General features: G+C 39.9%; 1 protein-coding gene across 1 annotated transcript in view; it reads right to left on the bottom strand.

Moving 5' to 3' along the window:
- Nucleotides 1-10,597: 10,597 nt before the first annotated feature.
- Nucleotides 10,598-18,117, bottom strand: part of HGS (hepatocyte growth factor-regulated tyrosine kinase substrate) — a 2,162,662-nt gene continuing 2,155,142 nt past the window's right edge. Inside the window, exon 21 of the mRNA XM_044069724.1 lies at nt 10,598-12,869. Coding sequence (XP_043925659.1) covers nt 12,741-12,869 — 129 coding nt within the window. The 3' untranslated portion in view covers nt 10,598-12,740. The remainder of the gene's footprint in view (nt 12,870-18,117) is intronic.

Below are 18,117 nucleotides of genomic sequence, written 5' to 3'. Positions count from 1 at the left end.
ATTCTTCTAGTTAACTCGTGGGCTCCCTTTCCTTCTCTCCAACATTTTCCATTGAACATTTTGAAAAGGTTTCACAGGTACAGTCCCTCTGTGGTCTTTATTACCAGAAGAAGAAGAAGCAGAATCTCCTCCTGTTTCACAGCTTACTTTTGTTTGGACACACTTTTGTATTTCTGCCTTAACATGTACTTCATCAAAAAATGATTTTGTCCCTCCAGGGAAGAATACATTGAAGACAGCTGGGTACAGCCATTTGAATCTCACACATGCATCTCAACATTCTCTGAATAGTGGAATAAATTTGTTCCTCTTCTATCTAGTGTGCAATGAGTATTCATTCTCCACAAACACTCTGCTGTCTCCCACTTTTAGTACTTTGTCCTTCTGCCACAGTTTTGTCAGAATCAACTCCTACTGATAGGACTGCATCTTTACTATTAAAGGTCTAGGTTGCTTTCTTATAACCAGCTTATGAGCATACACATGATGTGCCCTTTTGATTAACAGCTCCTGCTTTGGAATACCAGTCCAATTGCTTATTTGTGCTTTGATAAAATTAATGCAGTCTTTTCCTTCCAACTTCTCTGGTATAGCTGAAAATCTCATGTTTTCCCTACCTGCTCTGATCTCTAATTCTATTATGTTTTGAAACATCTCTTCTTGAGCAGTCTCATATTCAGCCAGCCTTTTCTGCATTTTGCCCTGTAATTTTTATAGCTTCATCTCATCTATCTGTTTAAAGCTTCTTCCATTTTTTCCAGCCTTTTCTTTTGTGTTGATATATGCCATCCGTGTTTCGTTCATTTTAACCAGGTCTGTATGCAGTTGTCTTACATCTTCCTGTAGGTTACTGGAAGTCATGTCTGAAGGTTGCATTGCTTTTTGCTGAACAGCTGCAGAACTTTCCCCAGTCAGTGTTTCTTCCTCACTTTTTGTAGCTGATTTTTTCCAGGTCTTTTGTATTTCTTTATTCCTGGCATCCAGGCAGTGCACTTACTAGCCAGTTACTGAAATTTACCCATAAACACAAGTCTATTAGCCTTCTCTGCTGAGTTTCCATTTTCACACAGAGACAGCTAGAAATAAGCTGTTACTCAAAGTGCAGCCATCTTGGAAGTGACACCCCGCTCGTTCTTAGTAAAAAATGTAAAACCACATATTCCAAATCTGTAGTAAGAAATTAAGCAAACAGCTTGAGTTCTATTGGTTTTGAGTTTGTTCCTTAGTATAAAGTGAAAAAAGCAACCTTTAGCAATGACAATTATGGTCCTTCTCTAGCTATCAGAAACCTTAAGACCAATACCCTGTAATGTACAAACCTGAAACATCCACTCAGCCCCTAATGGCATTGCCAACACATTAACTAATAAGTTACATTTAGTTCATATTTCTCCCCCATACATGACAAAATCTACACACACAAAGATAATCTCTGAGGAAGTTGTAAATGCTCTGTCCAAGTTAATCACTGGTTCAGTGGGACCTGGAAATGTACTGGAATGTTTCCTCATCAGTCTGAAGTATTGTCTCACTCCTAAATCAGTTTAACCACAGCCTCCTGAGTGGTTTTGCACCAGAGGTGCAGAGAACTTCTGTGGTTATCCCCCACATAAGGGTGGCCCCACCACTGATCTTAGCAAATATAGACAAATAAATAGACCCTACCATCATTACCTGTAAGACAATGCAGCATATCATTATGGACCTCATAAACCTAGACATTAACAGCTTACAGTCTTTGACCCAAACCAGTCTAAGTATGTGAAAAAAAGATCCCAGCTACTTAGTCTACTGAAGTTCTTTGAGAAAGTTACAGAAGCATTGTTTCAGGGAAAATCTGTTCACAAAGTGTATCTTGACCTAGCCACAGCCTTCCATAGCATTCCACACTCAGACATTATAGGCAAACTAATCAAACTGAATGCAAATCATTATGTTACCTTCTGATTAGCAAAAGTGGCTCACAAGGAGAGCACAACAAATCAAAATGGGACACGTCTCCTCTGAAAGGCTCACTACTGGTGGGGTTCCCCCAGGGCTCACCCTTGGGTCTGCTTCTGTTGGTTATTTACTTTTGCTATTTTCAAGCTGTCAGGAATCTCTTGTTGTCCAACTTCACATGTTACTGCAAACCTAGAGCCATCATCAATTTTCCTGAAGATTTCATCATCCTGCAAGGCGGTGTATCATGTACAAACAAGTGGTATCTGGATTGTGTACAAAAAGCTAAATGCTAAAAAGCATAGTACTATGTCCTTTGAAAACATGTGCATCCATGCACATACCACAAAAGTGATACCTCACTCAAAATCACATTTAGGGAGTTTAGCAGTTTTGTGGATGATGAGCTGTCCTTCGACCACCACATATCTACTGCCCTAAGAAAATCATTCTACTGAGCCCTGATGATTACTAAAGCTATGTATTCTAGGTCTAAGGAAGTAGTTATGTATTTGTTTGTTTATATTTTATTTTTACTCTTTAATGAATGGGTTAGTCCTACTATGCCAGTGCCCTCTTTTTTTTGGGGGGGGGGGGGGAAGACTCATGGTGGTATTCATACTGAATAGGGTTAACAGTGGTTACAGTGCTGGATAAATTTCTGCTACATTTTTTTTTTTAAGTGTCATGGGATCTTTTTCATACACCTGAGCTACCACCAACTGACAGATGGGATCAAGACTTAACGTCTAACCCCAAGGATGGTGCACACAGCAATGCGGCTCCCCCTTATACTGCACTTAAATGTTAGTACTGGAAAATTAATCCAAGTATCTGTTGTAGCAAAAAAAGCCATGGTGGTACAGCGGTAGCATTGTTGCCTCACAGCAAGAGGTTCTCCTGTTCGATTCTCGGCTGGATTGCCTTTTGTGTGGAGTCTGCATGTCCTTCCCCGCGGTCGAGTGGCCTTCAAAAGACATGTGTGAATGGACGTGCCTTCGCTGAAGGATGGGTGTCGGGCTGGCAACTTGGCACCATAAAAATCTACTGCCAATCATTAGCGGACTGGAATTCTGCTGTGGCGACCCCTAACCGGGAAAAGTCAAAAAGGCAAACATCTGTTGTTGCAAAAGAATGCACAGCCTTCTTATTTTCTGGCACAAGAAGGAAGTGTGCTACCTGTTGAGTCACTGATACTCTGTATTCCTCCCTTATAAACCCCAGGGCAGAATATAATTTACCCTTTGGTGTGTACTTGTCCAGATACATGATCCATCATGAAAGACAGCGCTCAACCAATCAGTGACAAATCTCAACAGAATCAGGAAGAAATCCAGAAATAATCAGAGACGATTTTAAAACATTAGTGCTTTTAACTTGAGAGATTGACAGAATAAGAGAATGTGAATTAGCAGACATTTTCTGAACCAAAAGTGTAACTGTAATTACTATCATTATTTATTAAGTGCAATTAACCACCTTTTATCCAACAATCACCAGTTTTAAGAGGAATTAAGAAGGATAAACCTATAATTTGAGTCAAAATCAGAGACAGTTGAGAGTTATGATGAAAGACCCCAACGGTTCCCCACTAAGAAAATCAAACGCCTTTTTTCTATGACCTACATAAAAACAAAAAAAAAAAACTGTAGCAAAGTATGTAGTCTGTTGACATGCATCAGCTTCTACATAAACATATCCACCAGCTAACATCCCCCTGACCTAGGGACAGACATAGAAAAATAATCTAGCCCATGACCATCACTTGTCTACAACATGTAGAGAGGAAATCATTTGATGCTGTGCAACTTATAAATAAAGGTACGGCATTATAGCTCCAAGTAGGCCACTGTTCCACTGTATTCGGAATTCATCAGACCTATTATTGAGTACAATGCCCTGAATGGTATGTACCCAACTAGGCAAAACGAACTGGAACATCCACACATTCCTCACAAAGTATACAAGGCATAAGTAACATGCCCTTCGCAGACTGCCTCAAGACCTTATCCCTTTATTCTGTTTCTTTCAGGCTATTGAGGGAAGATTCATGCCTGGTGTACAAGGCATTATCAGACAGCACCCTGATGGACCTCCTGCATATCCACAAAACAGCACCAGAATTACCCATTCTAAAAACTTAAACCTTGCCTGTGATATAAATAGGACCTACTGGAGAGACGGGTATGTATCCCAGAGAATACCCCTTTTGTAGAACAGGCTCCCCATTCATGTGAAGCAGAGCTCCTCCCTAACCCAGATCAAGTGTAACTTGGACAATTGGATGGATAACAGGAAATACATCCCTGGTTTGGCAAGTATGTCTCTAATGGACACAGGCAGACTGTAAATGGTTCACCTCCCAGTCATATGCTTATACTTATCACTGGTATCAGAACTTCATAGGATCATAGAAGGTTACTAGGTTAATGGCCCCAGGGTTCTTACAAGCCTAGTCAAGTGCAACCTGTGTTCCCAAGGGTGTCTGGTTCAAGCAGACACTAAAATCAGCACCTATTGGCCCTGTCCAACAGTGACACAGGTGGAACCCCTGAAGTGAATTTCTGGTTATCCATCCAATCATCCAAATTACGCTTAAATAGGGCCAACAAGGGGCTTTGTTTAACATGAATAGGAAGCTTGTTCCAAAGATGGCACAATCTAAGACAAATCTGTCTCTCCAGTAAGTTCTGTTTATGTCACATAACAAGTTAAGGTCCTTTGAGGCAATGACCTGTGTACCATTTGACTTGTGAAAGTGCAGCATTTTCATTAAAGATGGGTCAGAAATTGCTGTATATGCAAGGCACAGGTCATCTCTGAACAGTCTGTACAACAGAGTAAAGTGACAAAGATTTCAGTCTGTCTGCATAAGACAAATCTTGAGCACCCTGAATTTTCTTTGTAAGGAAGATTTGTGGTCTCTCCAATTGCTGCAGGTGTTTGGAAAGGAATATACCAAAGGGAGCATTGTATTCTATTACAGGCCTGAAGAGGGAAGAGTATGGGGGGGGGGGGTTTATAACTTCTTTTTTTCCTGCAGGCAATGCCCTTACTTATGACATGAGGAATATAAAATGCCCCTCTTACCACAGTGGAGACATGGTGATTGCAGTTAAGGTTGATGTCGACCTGTGTGCCAAGAAATCTCACCACTGACTGTGTGCTTAGGGTATTGCTATTGAAGTGGTAGTTTGCAGGAACATCACTCTTGCTGAAGGGGATGAGAATGCATTTTTTTGCATTAAGTTTAAGATCATGACTTTAGCACCAGTCATTAGTCTGCATAAAACCTTCTTGCAGGATGTTGACATCATTAGGGTTTTCAATGATCTCTCCCAGTTTGCAGTCATCATCAAACTTTGTCAGCAACAGTCCTTTAGTTTCAGCCTGTACTTCAGAGAAGTAGATTCCAAACAGTACAGGTCCCAGAACAGATCCCTGGGGAACATCACTGGTTATGGGTCTGCTGGAGGAGGTGCAGTCCCCTATTTTGACCATATGAATTATATCAGTGAGCCAGTTTGCAACCCACCTGACAATACATGGGTTGATATACAGTTTCTTTCATTTCTCCAAATCTTTTGGGTTTCTAATACCATGACGGGAATGGACCCCATTCCTAAGTCAAAATATGATAACATTTCATGAAATTAGTACTGTTTCAATCTTTGATGTCAGCCAGAAGTGCTCTTTGCAGCAACCGTAATGTGCCCAGTAATGACTCCTCCTGCAATTCGTATGAAGTTGCACGTATTCGTAACATATCTAAATATGATTATAGATTATTTTTTAGAAGACCCATTGCTCCTATTACTATTGGAACAGTCTGGGTATCTTTCTTCCACATTGCTCTCATTTCTACCTGCAAACCCTGATATTTTATGACTTTGTGCCTCTTTGCATGGAAAACACTGTAATCACTGGGTGTGGTGATTTCAATGATCAGTGCTACTTCTGTCTTTTCATGGACCACTATATCTGGTTTTCTCGCATCTGTGTTTTGAACTGTTGGTAATGGGTGATCCCATGTGATGTAGACTTCATCATTTTCTATGATGCTTTGTGGCTCATGTTTCCTGTGTTTTTCAGTCACTTCAATATCATAATATTTGCACAATCCCCAATGCAATAGTCTTGCCACATTACTATGCCTTTCAGTATACAGTCCTTCTGCCATTAGTATGTTTCAACCAGCAACGCGGTGTGTGACTGTTTCCAGTTTGTATGTTAGAAAACCCACATTTGTCTTTCTCCATGTTCAATGATGGACTTTGTAAACCAATGTGTATGTAAGCCACTATCTTAGGCCGCCAATGTTAACCTTTCATCTCTTGGTTTGAATTCACCTCTCCTTAACCATTCCTAAGTTCGATCCAGATCAACATGAGGTTCTTCCAGAAGTTTTCTATACTTGCAACTATATTTATGCATTTTCCACATTTCTTGCCTTCTCATCTGATCCTTCACCTTATATTCTTTGTTTTGTTTTTTGACACATTCAGTTGCTGCCTGACTTTTATCTACTTCTGGTTTGATTTCCATTCCTGCTTGATGCCAATATGCTTCTGCTAGATTAAGCAGAGAAGTCATCTTAGATTTATTTTCCTCATGTTTCAAAACTTTCACTATGTTTGAGTCTTGTGAGGTTAGCAGATATGTGTGCAGTCCCATGATTGTAGATCTATACATGTAATCAATTTCAAGGAGGCCTATCCTTCCTTCACAATGGGAAATATATAATCTTGCTATGCACTGATTTTTATAAATCATTTAGTGAGCATGAAGCATCCTTCTTGTTTTTCTGTCTAATCTATCCAACACGTTTTGGGGCCAATCAATCACTCCAAAACTAAGTTAGGACAGGAAGAGCAAATTGGTTTATAGCTTGAATTTTTGTTCCTAGATGTCAATGCTGTTTTCACAATTAATTTAAGTCTTCTAAAGTATTCCTTAATAAGTTTTATTCACATTTGTTCATGTTTTATTGTTGATCCTTCATCTGTTCCCAAATATTTATACACTCCCTCTTGGCTCAAGTTCTTTTAGATCACATTCTTGTCCCAAACTGTTTCCTTGGTGCTGCAGTTTTCCTGCTTTAAAAGTTGCTTTTGCAGATTTATCAAGCCCAAATGACATTCTTATATCATCTGAAAAAGTTTTGACAACTTGCAGTTGTGCTTTCAGTTCCTCATCTGATGAGCTATACAATTTTAAATTATTAACAAAGAGAAGATGAGAAGTCTTTACACTTTGTTGTTTTCTAGGAGCCAAATTATAGCCATGGCCTAACATGTTAAGTAGATAGCTTAATCAGTTAAGGGCAAGGCAGAATTAGTAGCAGTGACAGAGAATCAATCTGGAATATCCGTCTTTGAATTCATATTCCTGGAATAATAATTTGTCCTTTATCGTGGCTTAATTGCAAAGTGGTGTGCCACTGCTTCATGGTCACTGTAATGTGGTCAATCAGTGTAGGATGTATCTTATACATTTTTAAGCACTCTTATCCATCCATGCCATACTTCAATTCTTCCCCTTTTTACAGTTCTCCACTATGACTTTATTTAACAAATGATCCTTTGTTCCATATGACTTTCTTTTATTGCCCTTTTGCTCTATTGCCATAAATGAGTTCTCTTCTAAATGAATATAAACTCTGTCGGCATCAATTCCAGTGTATAGTTTATACATTATCGGAAGGTAAGTTATTGGTCTATAATTTTTAGGGCAGCTTGCAGGTTCACTGTTAAGTAGGAGCAGCATTTTTTCTGTTGTTAGCCAGGTTGGTGTCTGTACAGGGTGCACATATAAATAGTTCTTACTCATGGCTAAATCTTCATGCAAAGATGTTAATACTTTTAACAGGAAGTTAGGTACTACATCTGGGCCTAGAATTTTTCAATTAGAGGCTTTTCTTAACTTTGTTTCAATCTCTCTCTGGCTGTTACTTCATCCCATTTCATACCTTGCACCTTTAAACTTCTTATTCTTTCTTTTACTACTTCTGTCCATTTAACATCTTTGTTATGTTCCACAGGATCTTTATAAATACTTCTCAAAAATGTATCAATTTCTTCTTTTTTTGGTGGTCTCTCAATTCCTTTTACCTTGTTTCCCAATTCTGTAAAACTTTTTTTGGGTCATCAAATTGCTGTTTTTGTACTTTTCCTTTACATTTATCTATGCATCTTCTAAGTTTTTCCACTTGTGCTGAGATTTTTTTTAGTTTATTTGCAATAGTGCATGACAAATCCTAAAGAACTGTCAAGACAAAAATAATATATGTACTATATGCAGATAAAAACAATTGTATTTTTTATTATCGTTTATAACTGAATGTGTAACCATGTCACTATGCTACGTGTGATGTTTTAAAAAAAAATAATCATGGTGAGGAATTTCAAAAATGTAGCAGGCTCACTAGAGCTCTCCCCTGCTGTGAAATATAAGAAACTTTTAAAAGCTAGTAATTGCATAGTCAGAATGCCAGCAAAGAAGAAATTGAGAGAAAGTAAAAGAAAATCAATGAGAAAACAAAACCAACCAACCTCTGGCTGGAAAAAGAACCTTGCAGCTGTTCGTTAAAAACACATTTCAAATTTCAGCTTTAGTACAGAAAACTGTTTCCAGTAATTCAGGAAAAAAAATAAATGAAATGCATGTGTTTAAAATAAGTGGGAAGCTGGAAGAATATACATAATTCAAATGTCAAAACGCTGGAAAAACAGAATTAATGTTTAAGTAAATATTCAGGAAGTGGGTAGGTTTAAGCACACAAGTTGTGCTAACCTTAGCACAACCCCTATTACCATCCCTATATAGTACCACTATACTGACAAAATAGACCTGCAAGTTAGTTGCTTCTTTAACCAACTGTAAAAAGAAATTTTCCTTTTTTGATTGCTTAATTACTTGCAGAAGTAGCAGTGTCCAAGCAGCTATTTGGGCTGGGTCATATTAAATGATTTACACCTCTATGCCACAAAATCAGGCTAGGAAGTCAAACACTTAAAATAACATCAGCAATACTTAAAAAGGACACATACATTACACAGTTTCCAAGATTCTGGAATAAGCCTCTATTTACTAACAGAAGTAAGCGAGTTACCTCAAATAACTTCTACATGTAACATGGGAAACAAACTATCAACACAGATTTACAGCAGTAAGGCAGGTAAGCCATAAGCTTGAAAATTGAATCTATGAACCTATATTTACACTTTTATTATTATTACTGCCTGGTTCACAAAGGGGGCCTGATTCAGTCCATTTACTTCATTAGTGCTACTCTGTGGTTCAGAAAGTGACCTCTGAATTACCTCACTCACCCATTTAACAAATTCATTTCTACTAAGCAAAACTATTAAACTAATGCTAAAGTAGGTATGTGTGATGATAAAAGCCTGCTCTGTAAAGCTGCAGTAAGGAAATGTGCTGGACTTTGCTGGACATCAAAATGCTTTTGTACATGAAGCAGAGCTAATTTCAGGGCCTATTATATTTCATCATACCCACTGAATGTTTTTACTACCATAGGCAGGAAAGCAAATGTCAGGAGTTTTTTGACACTAGGAATGAAATGTGACAGTGAAGCATCCTTCCTCTTTACATTCTGTATTTCTCATGTGTTGCTGTGTGTATAAGATGTGAATGAAATAAACTGCAGAATGTGCACAAACAAGATCACTACTTCAGGTGTCTGTCTGTGCCACAAGTGTTGTCGACTCTGGTTAATCCCCGGAGAATTCTCCAGGAACAAAAATGGCAAAAACTTTCCAACTGCTGGTAAAGAGGGCTTACACTGGTAGCTGACTGCTGCCCTTCCTCTCCCCACCAAGATGCCTGGTAGTCGGGTTGCTAACTAAAGCCAGGTTATCAGCACTGAAAAGTCAGGGATCCTGCCCCTACACCATCAGTGCAAACAAAGGTGAGACAACAATGCAGGTGATATAACCTCCATTCTTCATAATAAGTAAAACAGATTAACAATGACCTAGGGGACGATAATTTCTCAGATGCACAATTTTGTGATAACACACTGCTTAAAAACTCTTTAAGTGAATGTTAAGTTTTTTTTCAGGGGGAAGGCCCCCTGCACTCACCCGACTTGTATGTATGAACTCCAAGTTCACACAGCACTGGGGAAAAGGGCAAAGTTAATGATTGCTGAAAGTGATTTTCTGCAATATGTAATTAGAGTTAATTCACTGGAGAAACTGCTGTTGATTATATGTCTGTCTACCTGTACAACAACCCCCCCCCACCACACACACACAAACGCTGCAGTTGACTGTTGCCATTTTTCTAAAACCTAGGGCAGAATACCCAGACACAGAGGTTACTGTCTATGTCCAATGGCTGACATGCAAAAAGTGATTTCTACCATGTCTGAAAAACAAGCCAAGTTTCTCAAATTCTCAGGAAAGAGATTATGAGAACAATTTAAAAATATATCATGTAAAGTCATTTTCATCTATAAATCAGCCTTAACAATCTTGTCTCAACCATACAATGACCTTCCAGGAATCTTCTGTTGACTGTCATACCATTTTTCAACTATCATTTCTACTCTGTTCTAAGAAGCTGCTGCATGCAGATGGTGGCATGCAGACCAAGTATTTAACAGAAAATAACTTGGCACAGAGTTAGTTACTCAAGTGAGAGAAAAGTGGGTTTATTAAATACAGATTTCAAGGATCAAAGAAAATACACAACTTAATCAGTAAGTAACAAGATACAGAAAGAACAAAAACAATAAAAGCAAAGTGTTACACTCTGCAATGACATGAGTGTGGCATTTAATCTGGAAGTACATCTCATGATGCATCTGCAACCATTTCAGTTATCTACAAATTCAGGTGCATTTATATAGTTCTGCTGAACTAAAACTGCCAACTGTTTTAGAGTTTGGTGAACAATACTATAAGATTTGCAACAGGCGACAGATTGTTGTAATAGCAGAAGACATGTTTATGTAATACCAATGAACAGGATAATATTTAACACATACCACTGCTACGTTATATTGCTAGCACAAAATTAAGCAGTACAGTCCTTTTTGATCCATTCCAATGCCAATACGATACACAAGCGATGACTTTTGGTTCCAGTTCGTCCCCTGAACTTATTATGTCAGTAGTTCCCACTTCTTCAACTGATGTAAAATGATACCGATCTCGGGAATGCAGCAACTTAGGCTGCCAACTGCTTCCCTAAATCAAGAAGTAAAACAACCTTTTCCCATCCTGCATTTCTGCTGGGTGCCTCAAGGAAATGCACAGAAGCGGTTAGCATTTTCCAGTCTGTTCTTCAAAATCAACAATACTGCCTTCATCAACAGCTCAGATATAGCTTGGTGTACCATTACTATAGAATGCATTAGAAGGTATATGGATTGGGGTGCTGAAAGTATTCTGGGCCAACACAGCCAACAGTTTTGGACAGGGAAATGAAATACATGCAGTTCTATACTGCACAATAATAAAGTCTTGACTAAGACCTAAATGACCTAGGACTGATTAGTCCTTTAGGCACTGAAGGAGCTAGCCAGAGAGAGTGGGAATGAAGGTATGAAGCTGGCTTCACTGTGGAGGAAGAAGGCAGCTAGTGCTGCTACAGGACAGGCATCTTGTGCAGGAGAGCAATGCAGAATTTATTAGTACAGGCAAAGATGTGCACAACCTCCAAGCAGTGAATACACAACAATGTACTTAATTCAGTTGTGGGTCAAGCCAATATCACTCTAGAATTTCCACACATGCCATTCTGCTGTGAGAGCCCTGAAAGAGGAGAAATCACCATCCCCTCTTGCTAACTGTATATAACTGACTCCTGCCACAGAAACTAGTCACCACAATGTACAGTTACTGGTATAATATTCTCTAATGGATACAGGAGATATAGGTTGCAACAGACACTGGATGGGGAAACAAAAGTGGGGGGGTTGGGGGGGCAGTTGCTCAGCAGACATGGGTGGGTGATATGTAGAAACAAAGCTTAATGGCAACTTACATGTGCAATACAGAATAACTACTAGCAAAACTCCCAAGCTGTGGCAGAGTGGCAGCACTCAGCTTTGGCAGTCCTTTCCTCAAAACTCCATGCCAGTATAATTACAGAATGCTCAACAGGCTGACAGTTCAGATGAAAGATTTAAGAACTTCTAAGACTTATAGAAACATTCTTTACACCAGCTCTTTCCTGTCAACCCCTACCTGCACGCAAAGAGAAAGGCTGGAATACCATGTGAAAATTGCTGGTCTCATCATAGGTAGCCCAGTTTTGTAATCTCTTTCTGGGTACTTCATTTGTGGATACCAGTTATATGTTATTATGACATACAGCTGGTATTTCTAAGCAATATTTCAAAAATTGTGTTAATGCCAGACATCATAAACTGCAACATGGACTATGAAGCAAAGACTTGGAAATAAAAGATTACCAGGTCATTAGCAAATGGCAAACCTTTTCTTTCTTTCTTGATTTTTTTTTTTTGGGGGGGGGGGTACCAATTCCAATCACAGGCAATTCATCAGTCCTCAAACATTTGCAATGCATGAACATGACCACTCTGTTTTCTGGTTTGAGTGCAACTCTAGAACAAATTACAAAACATTTAAAGTTACAAAAGATACCATGCCTGTGGTGAAACAGTATCTGCACTTAATTACAATATGAAGAGTCTGGAGAAAAGGAGAGGAGAAGTTCAGAATTAGTGATACTGAGGATGAAGAAATGGAGACATAATAGTGTTTTAATCAAGCTGCCTTTGTAGCAGTGTGCATCCAGCAGCTGCATTAGTCAAATGAGATGAGCTGAGCCTCTCCGCTGCCCTGGGACTGTGGAATCTGTGGCTGTTGCTGCTGCTGTTGTGGTGGTGGTGGCGGTGGTGGCTGCTGTTGTGCAGGGCCACCAGGAGGTGCCATCTGCAAAGAACAATACAGCACAGATTAAATGAACAGGTTTAACATATACAACACCTTGCTTTATAACTAAATAGGAAAAATTTTTTCTATGACAATTACAATCATAAATTACCACTCTAAGCAGCAGTAGGAATCTCAAGATAGGGCACAGTTACATCTGAACACTTTCTTTAGCAATATAGTTATCCTGAAAAATAAACACTTGTAACAATGACAATTACAGTCAATGTTTTAAATCTCAGCTCATGACCCACTTAACACATCTGAAACATGGAACTAATATGCATAAACAACAACACAAAACAGTGCTTCACTTTCAGAGTCGCAACAAAGGGAAAATAAATGGTTATACATCATCAAAACAGACAGTGAATGGAATAAGGGTGAATAATTTCATTCTGAACCCTTCATATCTATCAGAATTTAAAAGTGGGAGAAAAATGTGGTTGTTTAAAGACTCAGTCATCTGTATGCTGACCATAAGTAATTCAACTAGCAAAACAAACAGCAACGGACAAAATAGCATTTGACTGGTGCCTCTGCCCTTTGATTGTGTGGCAGGATTGGCATGCCTCTCATTTTTGGGAGAGTGTGAAAATGAAATCTGTAGCCTCTGTTTATAACGTCCAGTATCCATTTGTCTGTTGTGACAATATGCCAATTTCTTGTAAATAATGCCAGTTTCCCTCCCAAGGGTGCTGCCAGCTGAGACTTGCTTGGCATGGAAAGGAGGAAGTCATTGAGTTTGTTTCCTGTATTGCTGTGAACTGTCTTCGCCACCTCTTGGTGCTGGAGTTTGCCATTGCCTGCCTCTATATGATCCTTGTGACTGCCCTCTGCCCCTTGTGCACCTGTATCTACCTCTTTGGGGCTTGTCAGTGGCTGGAAAGGACCAGTTTTTAGAAGGCCAATTTCTGCTAAAACGTGGTGGTTGAACTTGTAGAAAAGCCTTGACAGTTTGCATAGATTTGGCTTTTTCTTCCATTTTCCGTAGTATCTCCTCAGCATTAGTACCAAATAGCACATCTTTTTGTAAAGGAGCATCTAGCAGTTTAGCTTTCACATGGTCAGGCAAAATTTGTTCCCTAAGCCATGCATGTCTACGAATGACTGATCCTGTAACAGCAGCTCTACTTGAGGCCTCTAGGGCATCATAACCACATTGTAAGGTGTGTTTACCCACTTGTTCTGCACTATGCAACATATCCTGCAACTCCTTCAAATCTGGTTGTTCAGGCTGAGACATTTTATTTCTTAATTGTGATAACAGAAACTGCTGATATTTAAGCATATGAAACTGACAATTTAAGGCCCTCATGGCTAGGGTGGCCGAGGTATATACCTTTTTCCCCCACCTTTCTAAGGATCTTGACTCCCTTTCGGAAGGTAGTGGATTCTTAGCAGTAGAGGCCTTCATTCCCTTGGGGCCTTGAGAAATGGTTTCAGGGTCAGCATTATGGCTTTTGTAAAGAAATTGGTGAGAGGTAGGGACTCTATAGTACCTGTCAGGCTTGACTGGGGCAGGAGGCAGGGAATCCGGATTAAGGCAAGCCTCCGAATAAACATCATCAAGTACGTCCAAGGCAAGATAGGAGGTATAGCCAGAGGTCTGTGTTGAGGTAACAAAAGAAATTCCCTAAGTCTTTTCTTGGAATCAGAAAAGTCTTGGCCTTCCCAATGGAAGTGTTCCCTCAAGGTGTGCAAGGTTTCTCCTAAAGAAAAATCCTCAGGAGGAGATACAGAAGGAATGGACTGCTCTGCATCAGAATCTTCAAATGGGGAGTAAGAGTGTTCCTCTACATCAGAATGTTCTGAAAAAATGGAACCCTGATCAGAAGAGGGAGAATCTTCCTCCACTCTGGGTCTCTTGTCTGGAGGGGGTTGGGAGCCCCTGATAAGAGTAATTAAATCCTCAGCCATTTTAAGCATCTGCTTTTTAGGCATGGGGCCTGGGGATGGGCCCTGTGCAACAGGCCTCTTGGGATGCCTGGCTGATTTGGACTTAGTAAAGGCCTTAATGGAAAAGGAAGAAGAGGGCCTAAAGACACCATGGGTGGAAGTGGACCTGTCCACATTAGGACGCTCAACGCTCACAGTGGCTTCAGTGGTTGTAGTCTGGGCCGAAGTACCTGCGGTCTCGGTTACAGAAGACACCGCCAAAGAAGTGTCGTCGGTCGTCAGGGACTGCATAGGCGTCTCGCTGAGAACCGGACCACGTGTAGCCGGTTTTGGCGTGGTGTCGGTGGGGACCGCGGACCTCGCGTGTCGGTCCTTGTCCTTGCGTTTTTTGGACAAAACTGTAGTCTGAGTCTCCGACGACATTTTATAATCAAAGGCTGTACCAAAAAAGTGTTGGGCGAACTCCGCCCAACGCTTAATAGTGCGTTTATTGAAAGTAGCGCAAAAGCGACAGCCCAAGACGTCGTGGTCTGGGCTTAAGCAAGGTATGCAGAGGGAATGGAAATCCTTATGCTGTATTTGCTTCCCACAAGAAATACAATTGTTAACTTTTTCTGACATCGGTCTGAGGCAAGAAAAGTTTCCCCAACGGGGTACTTAGCTTTAATGAAGACTTCGGTTTCCAATTTTTCGTAAATTCAGGAGCTGGCCGACCAGCACTTGCGAACTGCTTCTGCTTCGGGCACCGCGCGGCAAAAAAGACTGAAGAAAATGGCGTCGGCTGTCATATAACCCTGCCTCACTGACGTCAGGAAAGAAAGCGACAACAACCGACGCCGGACCTAGACTTTGGAATTCGGCCGACCGAGGGATCGCCTGACGGCAGAGAACCCCATATGAGATTACTGCAGCTGTATGCACGATGAACATCACAGTAAGAATTTTGGTTTGCTTTCCATAATGGATTTTCTGTACCAAGTTTTCTTTAGTACCCTTTCACAAATATGTGCAATGACGAAACATTGCTTCTTTTAGTTGTTGATCTGGTTGATCAACACACAGACAAATAGTTACTCAATGACTTTTAGTAGATTCCAAAAATATAAACATAGCTTCCATGTACATGGCAGATACCAGTCCATTAATTACATAAGTAAATGCTCAAAAGCAAATGAAAACCTCAACCTCGGATGCATACGCATACCTCGAGCTGGCCAAAGCTTTTGGCAAAATTCCCTACTACAGCATAATAGAAAAGCAAATAAACTGGTGCTCAAAATCACTTACCCCTGTGCCACCTGGCTCACAGATAGGATTCAGATAACCAAAAACAGCAGAAGTTAATTCTACAAACAAACCAGTCACCAGTGAAGTCCCCCAGGGTTCTGTTCTGGGACCTCTCCTGTTTGGCATTTACTTTTCTGAAGTAAAACTTATTTTATTTATTTTTTTATTTTACATTTTACATTTGTTAACCGGGCTAGTCTAGCTGGATATATGTCCATTTTCAGTAGAGGCCCGGGGAGAAAAGCTCCACAGATACTAAATTACAAGGAGACAAATTATAAAATAAATTCAGTACAAAAAGAATATACATTTAGTAACACAAAAAACAAAATACCTAAGGAACACACTCAAAATATAGTTGTTCAGTAGAAGCATTACAAAACATCAAGATTAGCAACATATATTAGATAATCCGTTGGAGAGAAAAAAGTAGAACGGGAGATAAGAAGGGAATTACAGAAGAAATACAAAGGAGGAAGAGAGAAAGAAGCAATAGTCTAGTGAGGAAAAGGGTAAGATGGTGGAAAAGAGGAGAGGGGAGAGAAGGAGGAGAGTAACAGGGCAATAGGAAGAAGGAATAAGTATAGTAAATAAGTATAGTGTAAAGATTCTAGTAGTGTAGGGGGAAAGAAGAAGGTCAGTCAGGAGTCCTACAGGAGCAGAGCCAGTGATTTTGGAAGTACAGTTTGATTTTTTGTTTGAAGAGAGGTAAGGAGGGGATTAGAGTGATATCAGTGGGTAGCTGATTCCATATCCTTCCTACAGTATTAGTGAACAGAGTCACCAGCTAAGTTATGGGACTTTACAGATTTGGTCATGAGTTTAGAAGAAGATCGAAGGGAGGTAAGATTATTATAAGGGATTAAAAGTTGAGAATGTATAGGGGTATTATAAGGTTGGTACAGTATCTTGTGAGCAATGGTAAGTTGGGAGATCAAAAGACAGTTTTGTAGCTCAAGCCAGCCTAGGAGTTTTAGGTTATGACAGTGATGTGTTCTGAAAGGGTTACTGGTGGCAAAGCGGGCAATGCTATTGTAACAAGTTGCTAGTTTATTTAGGTTGGCCTTCTTAAGGTTAGTGAAGATAGGTGAGGCGTAAAAGAGGGTAGATATAAGATGGGAGTGGGCAATAGTAGCTCTGGTAGAAGGTGTGAGAAAAGGTTTGATACGGTATAATGATCCAATTTTTTTATTAACAGTTTTGATGATGTTATTGATGTGTTGATCAAAAGTGAGATTGTTGTCGATGGTTATTCCTAGCAGTTTAGTTGATGTGTCAGGAGAGATAACAGTGGTGTTATTGGACAAAATGTTGAAGTTTAATGGGGAGCCTGGAGTGGTAGGAGTGAAAAGGAGAAGTTTAGTTTTTTTAGCATTGAGGAGGAGGTGCCGTCTAGTGAACCAAGTTTCTACAGTGTTGAAGGTGGTTTGAGTTAGAGAGAGTAGCTCTGCGGAGGTAGATGCTGAGCAAATAATCGTGGAGTCGTCAGCATATTGGATGCAGGTAGCTTGTGGGATGATAGTGTTGAGATCGTTTATGTAAAGGGAGAAGAGAAGTGGACCGAGAACAGAGTCCTGTGGGACTCCAATAGAAACAGGCAGCAGTGAAGAGATATGATTGTCCCAAAGAACGGCTTGATGCCTGTTGCTTAGATAAGACGTAAACGATTTAATAGCCAGGTTGTCAAATGAGAGGGATTTAAGGATGTTAATAAGGGAAGAGTGGTTCACCATGCCAAAAGCTTTAGAGAGGTCAATGAATAGAGCAGAGGAGAGAAGATTTGAGTTACGATAGTTGTTGATAGTATCAATGAAGGAAAGGAGGGCAGTGGAGGTGCTATGGTGGGGTCTAAAGCCATGTTGACAGTTGGCTATTATGTTGTGTGAAGAGAGATATTGTATGAGTTGCTGATGGTTGCATTTCTCCATGATCTTAGCTAGTGGAGAGAGAAGAGCAATAGGTCTAAAGTTAGTGTAGTCAATAGAGTTACCACCTTTGTGTAGTGGGATGATATGAGATATTTTCCATATATCTGGTATGGTTCCCTCTTGGATAGTCCTAT

Source organism: Protopterus annectens, chromosome 4.part0, assembly GCF_019279795.1.
Source record: "Protopterus annectens isolate FY-2018-M chromosome 4.part0, PAN1.0, whole genome shotgun sequence".
Taxonomy (NCBI): Eukaryota; Metazoa; Chordata; order Ceratodontiformes; family Protopteridae; genus Protopterus; species Protopterus annectens.
The sequence above is the reverse complement of the archived record's forward strand: the minus strand, read 5'-3'. Positions and strand labels throughout refer to the sequence as shown.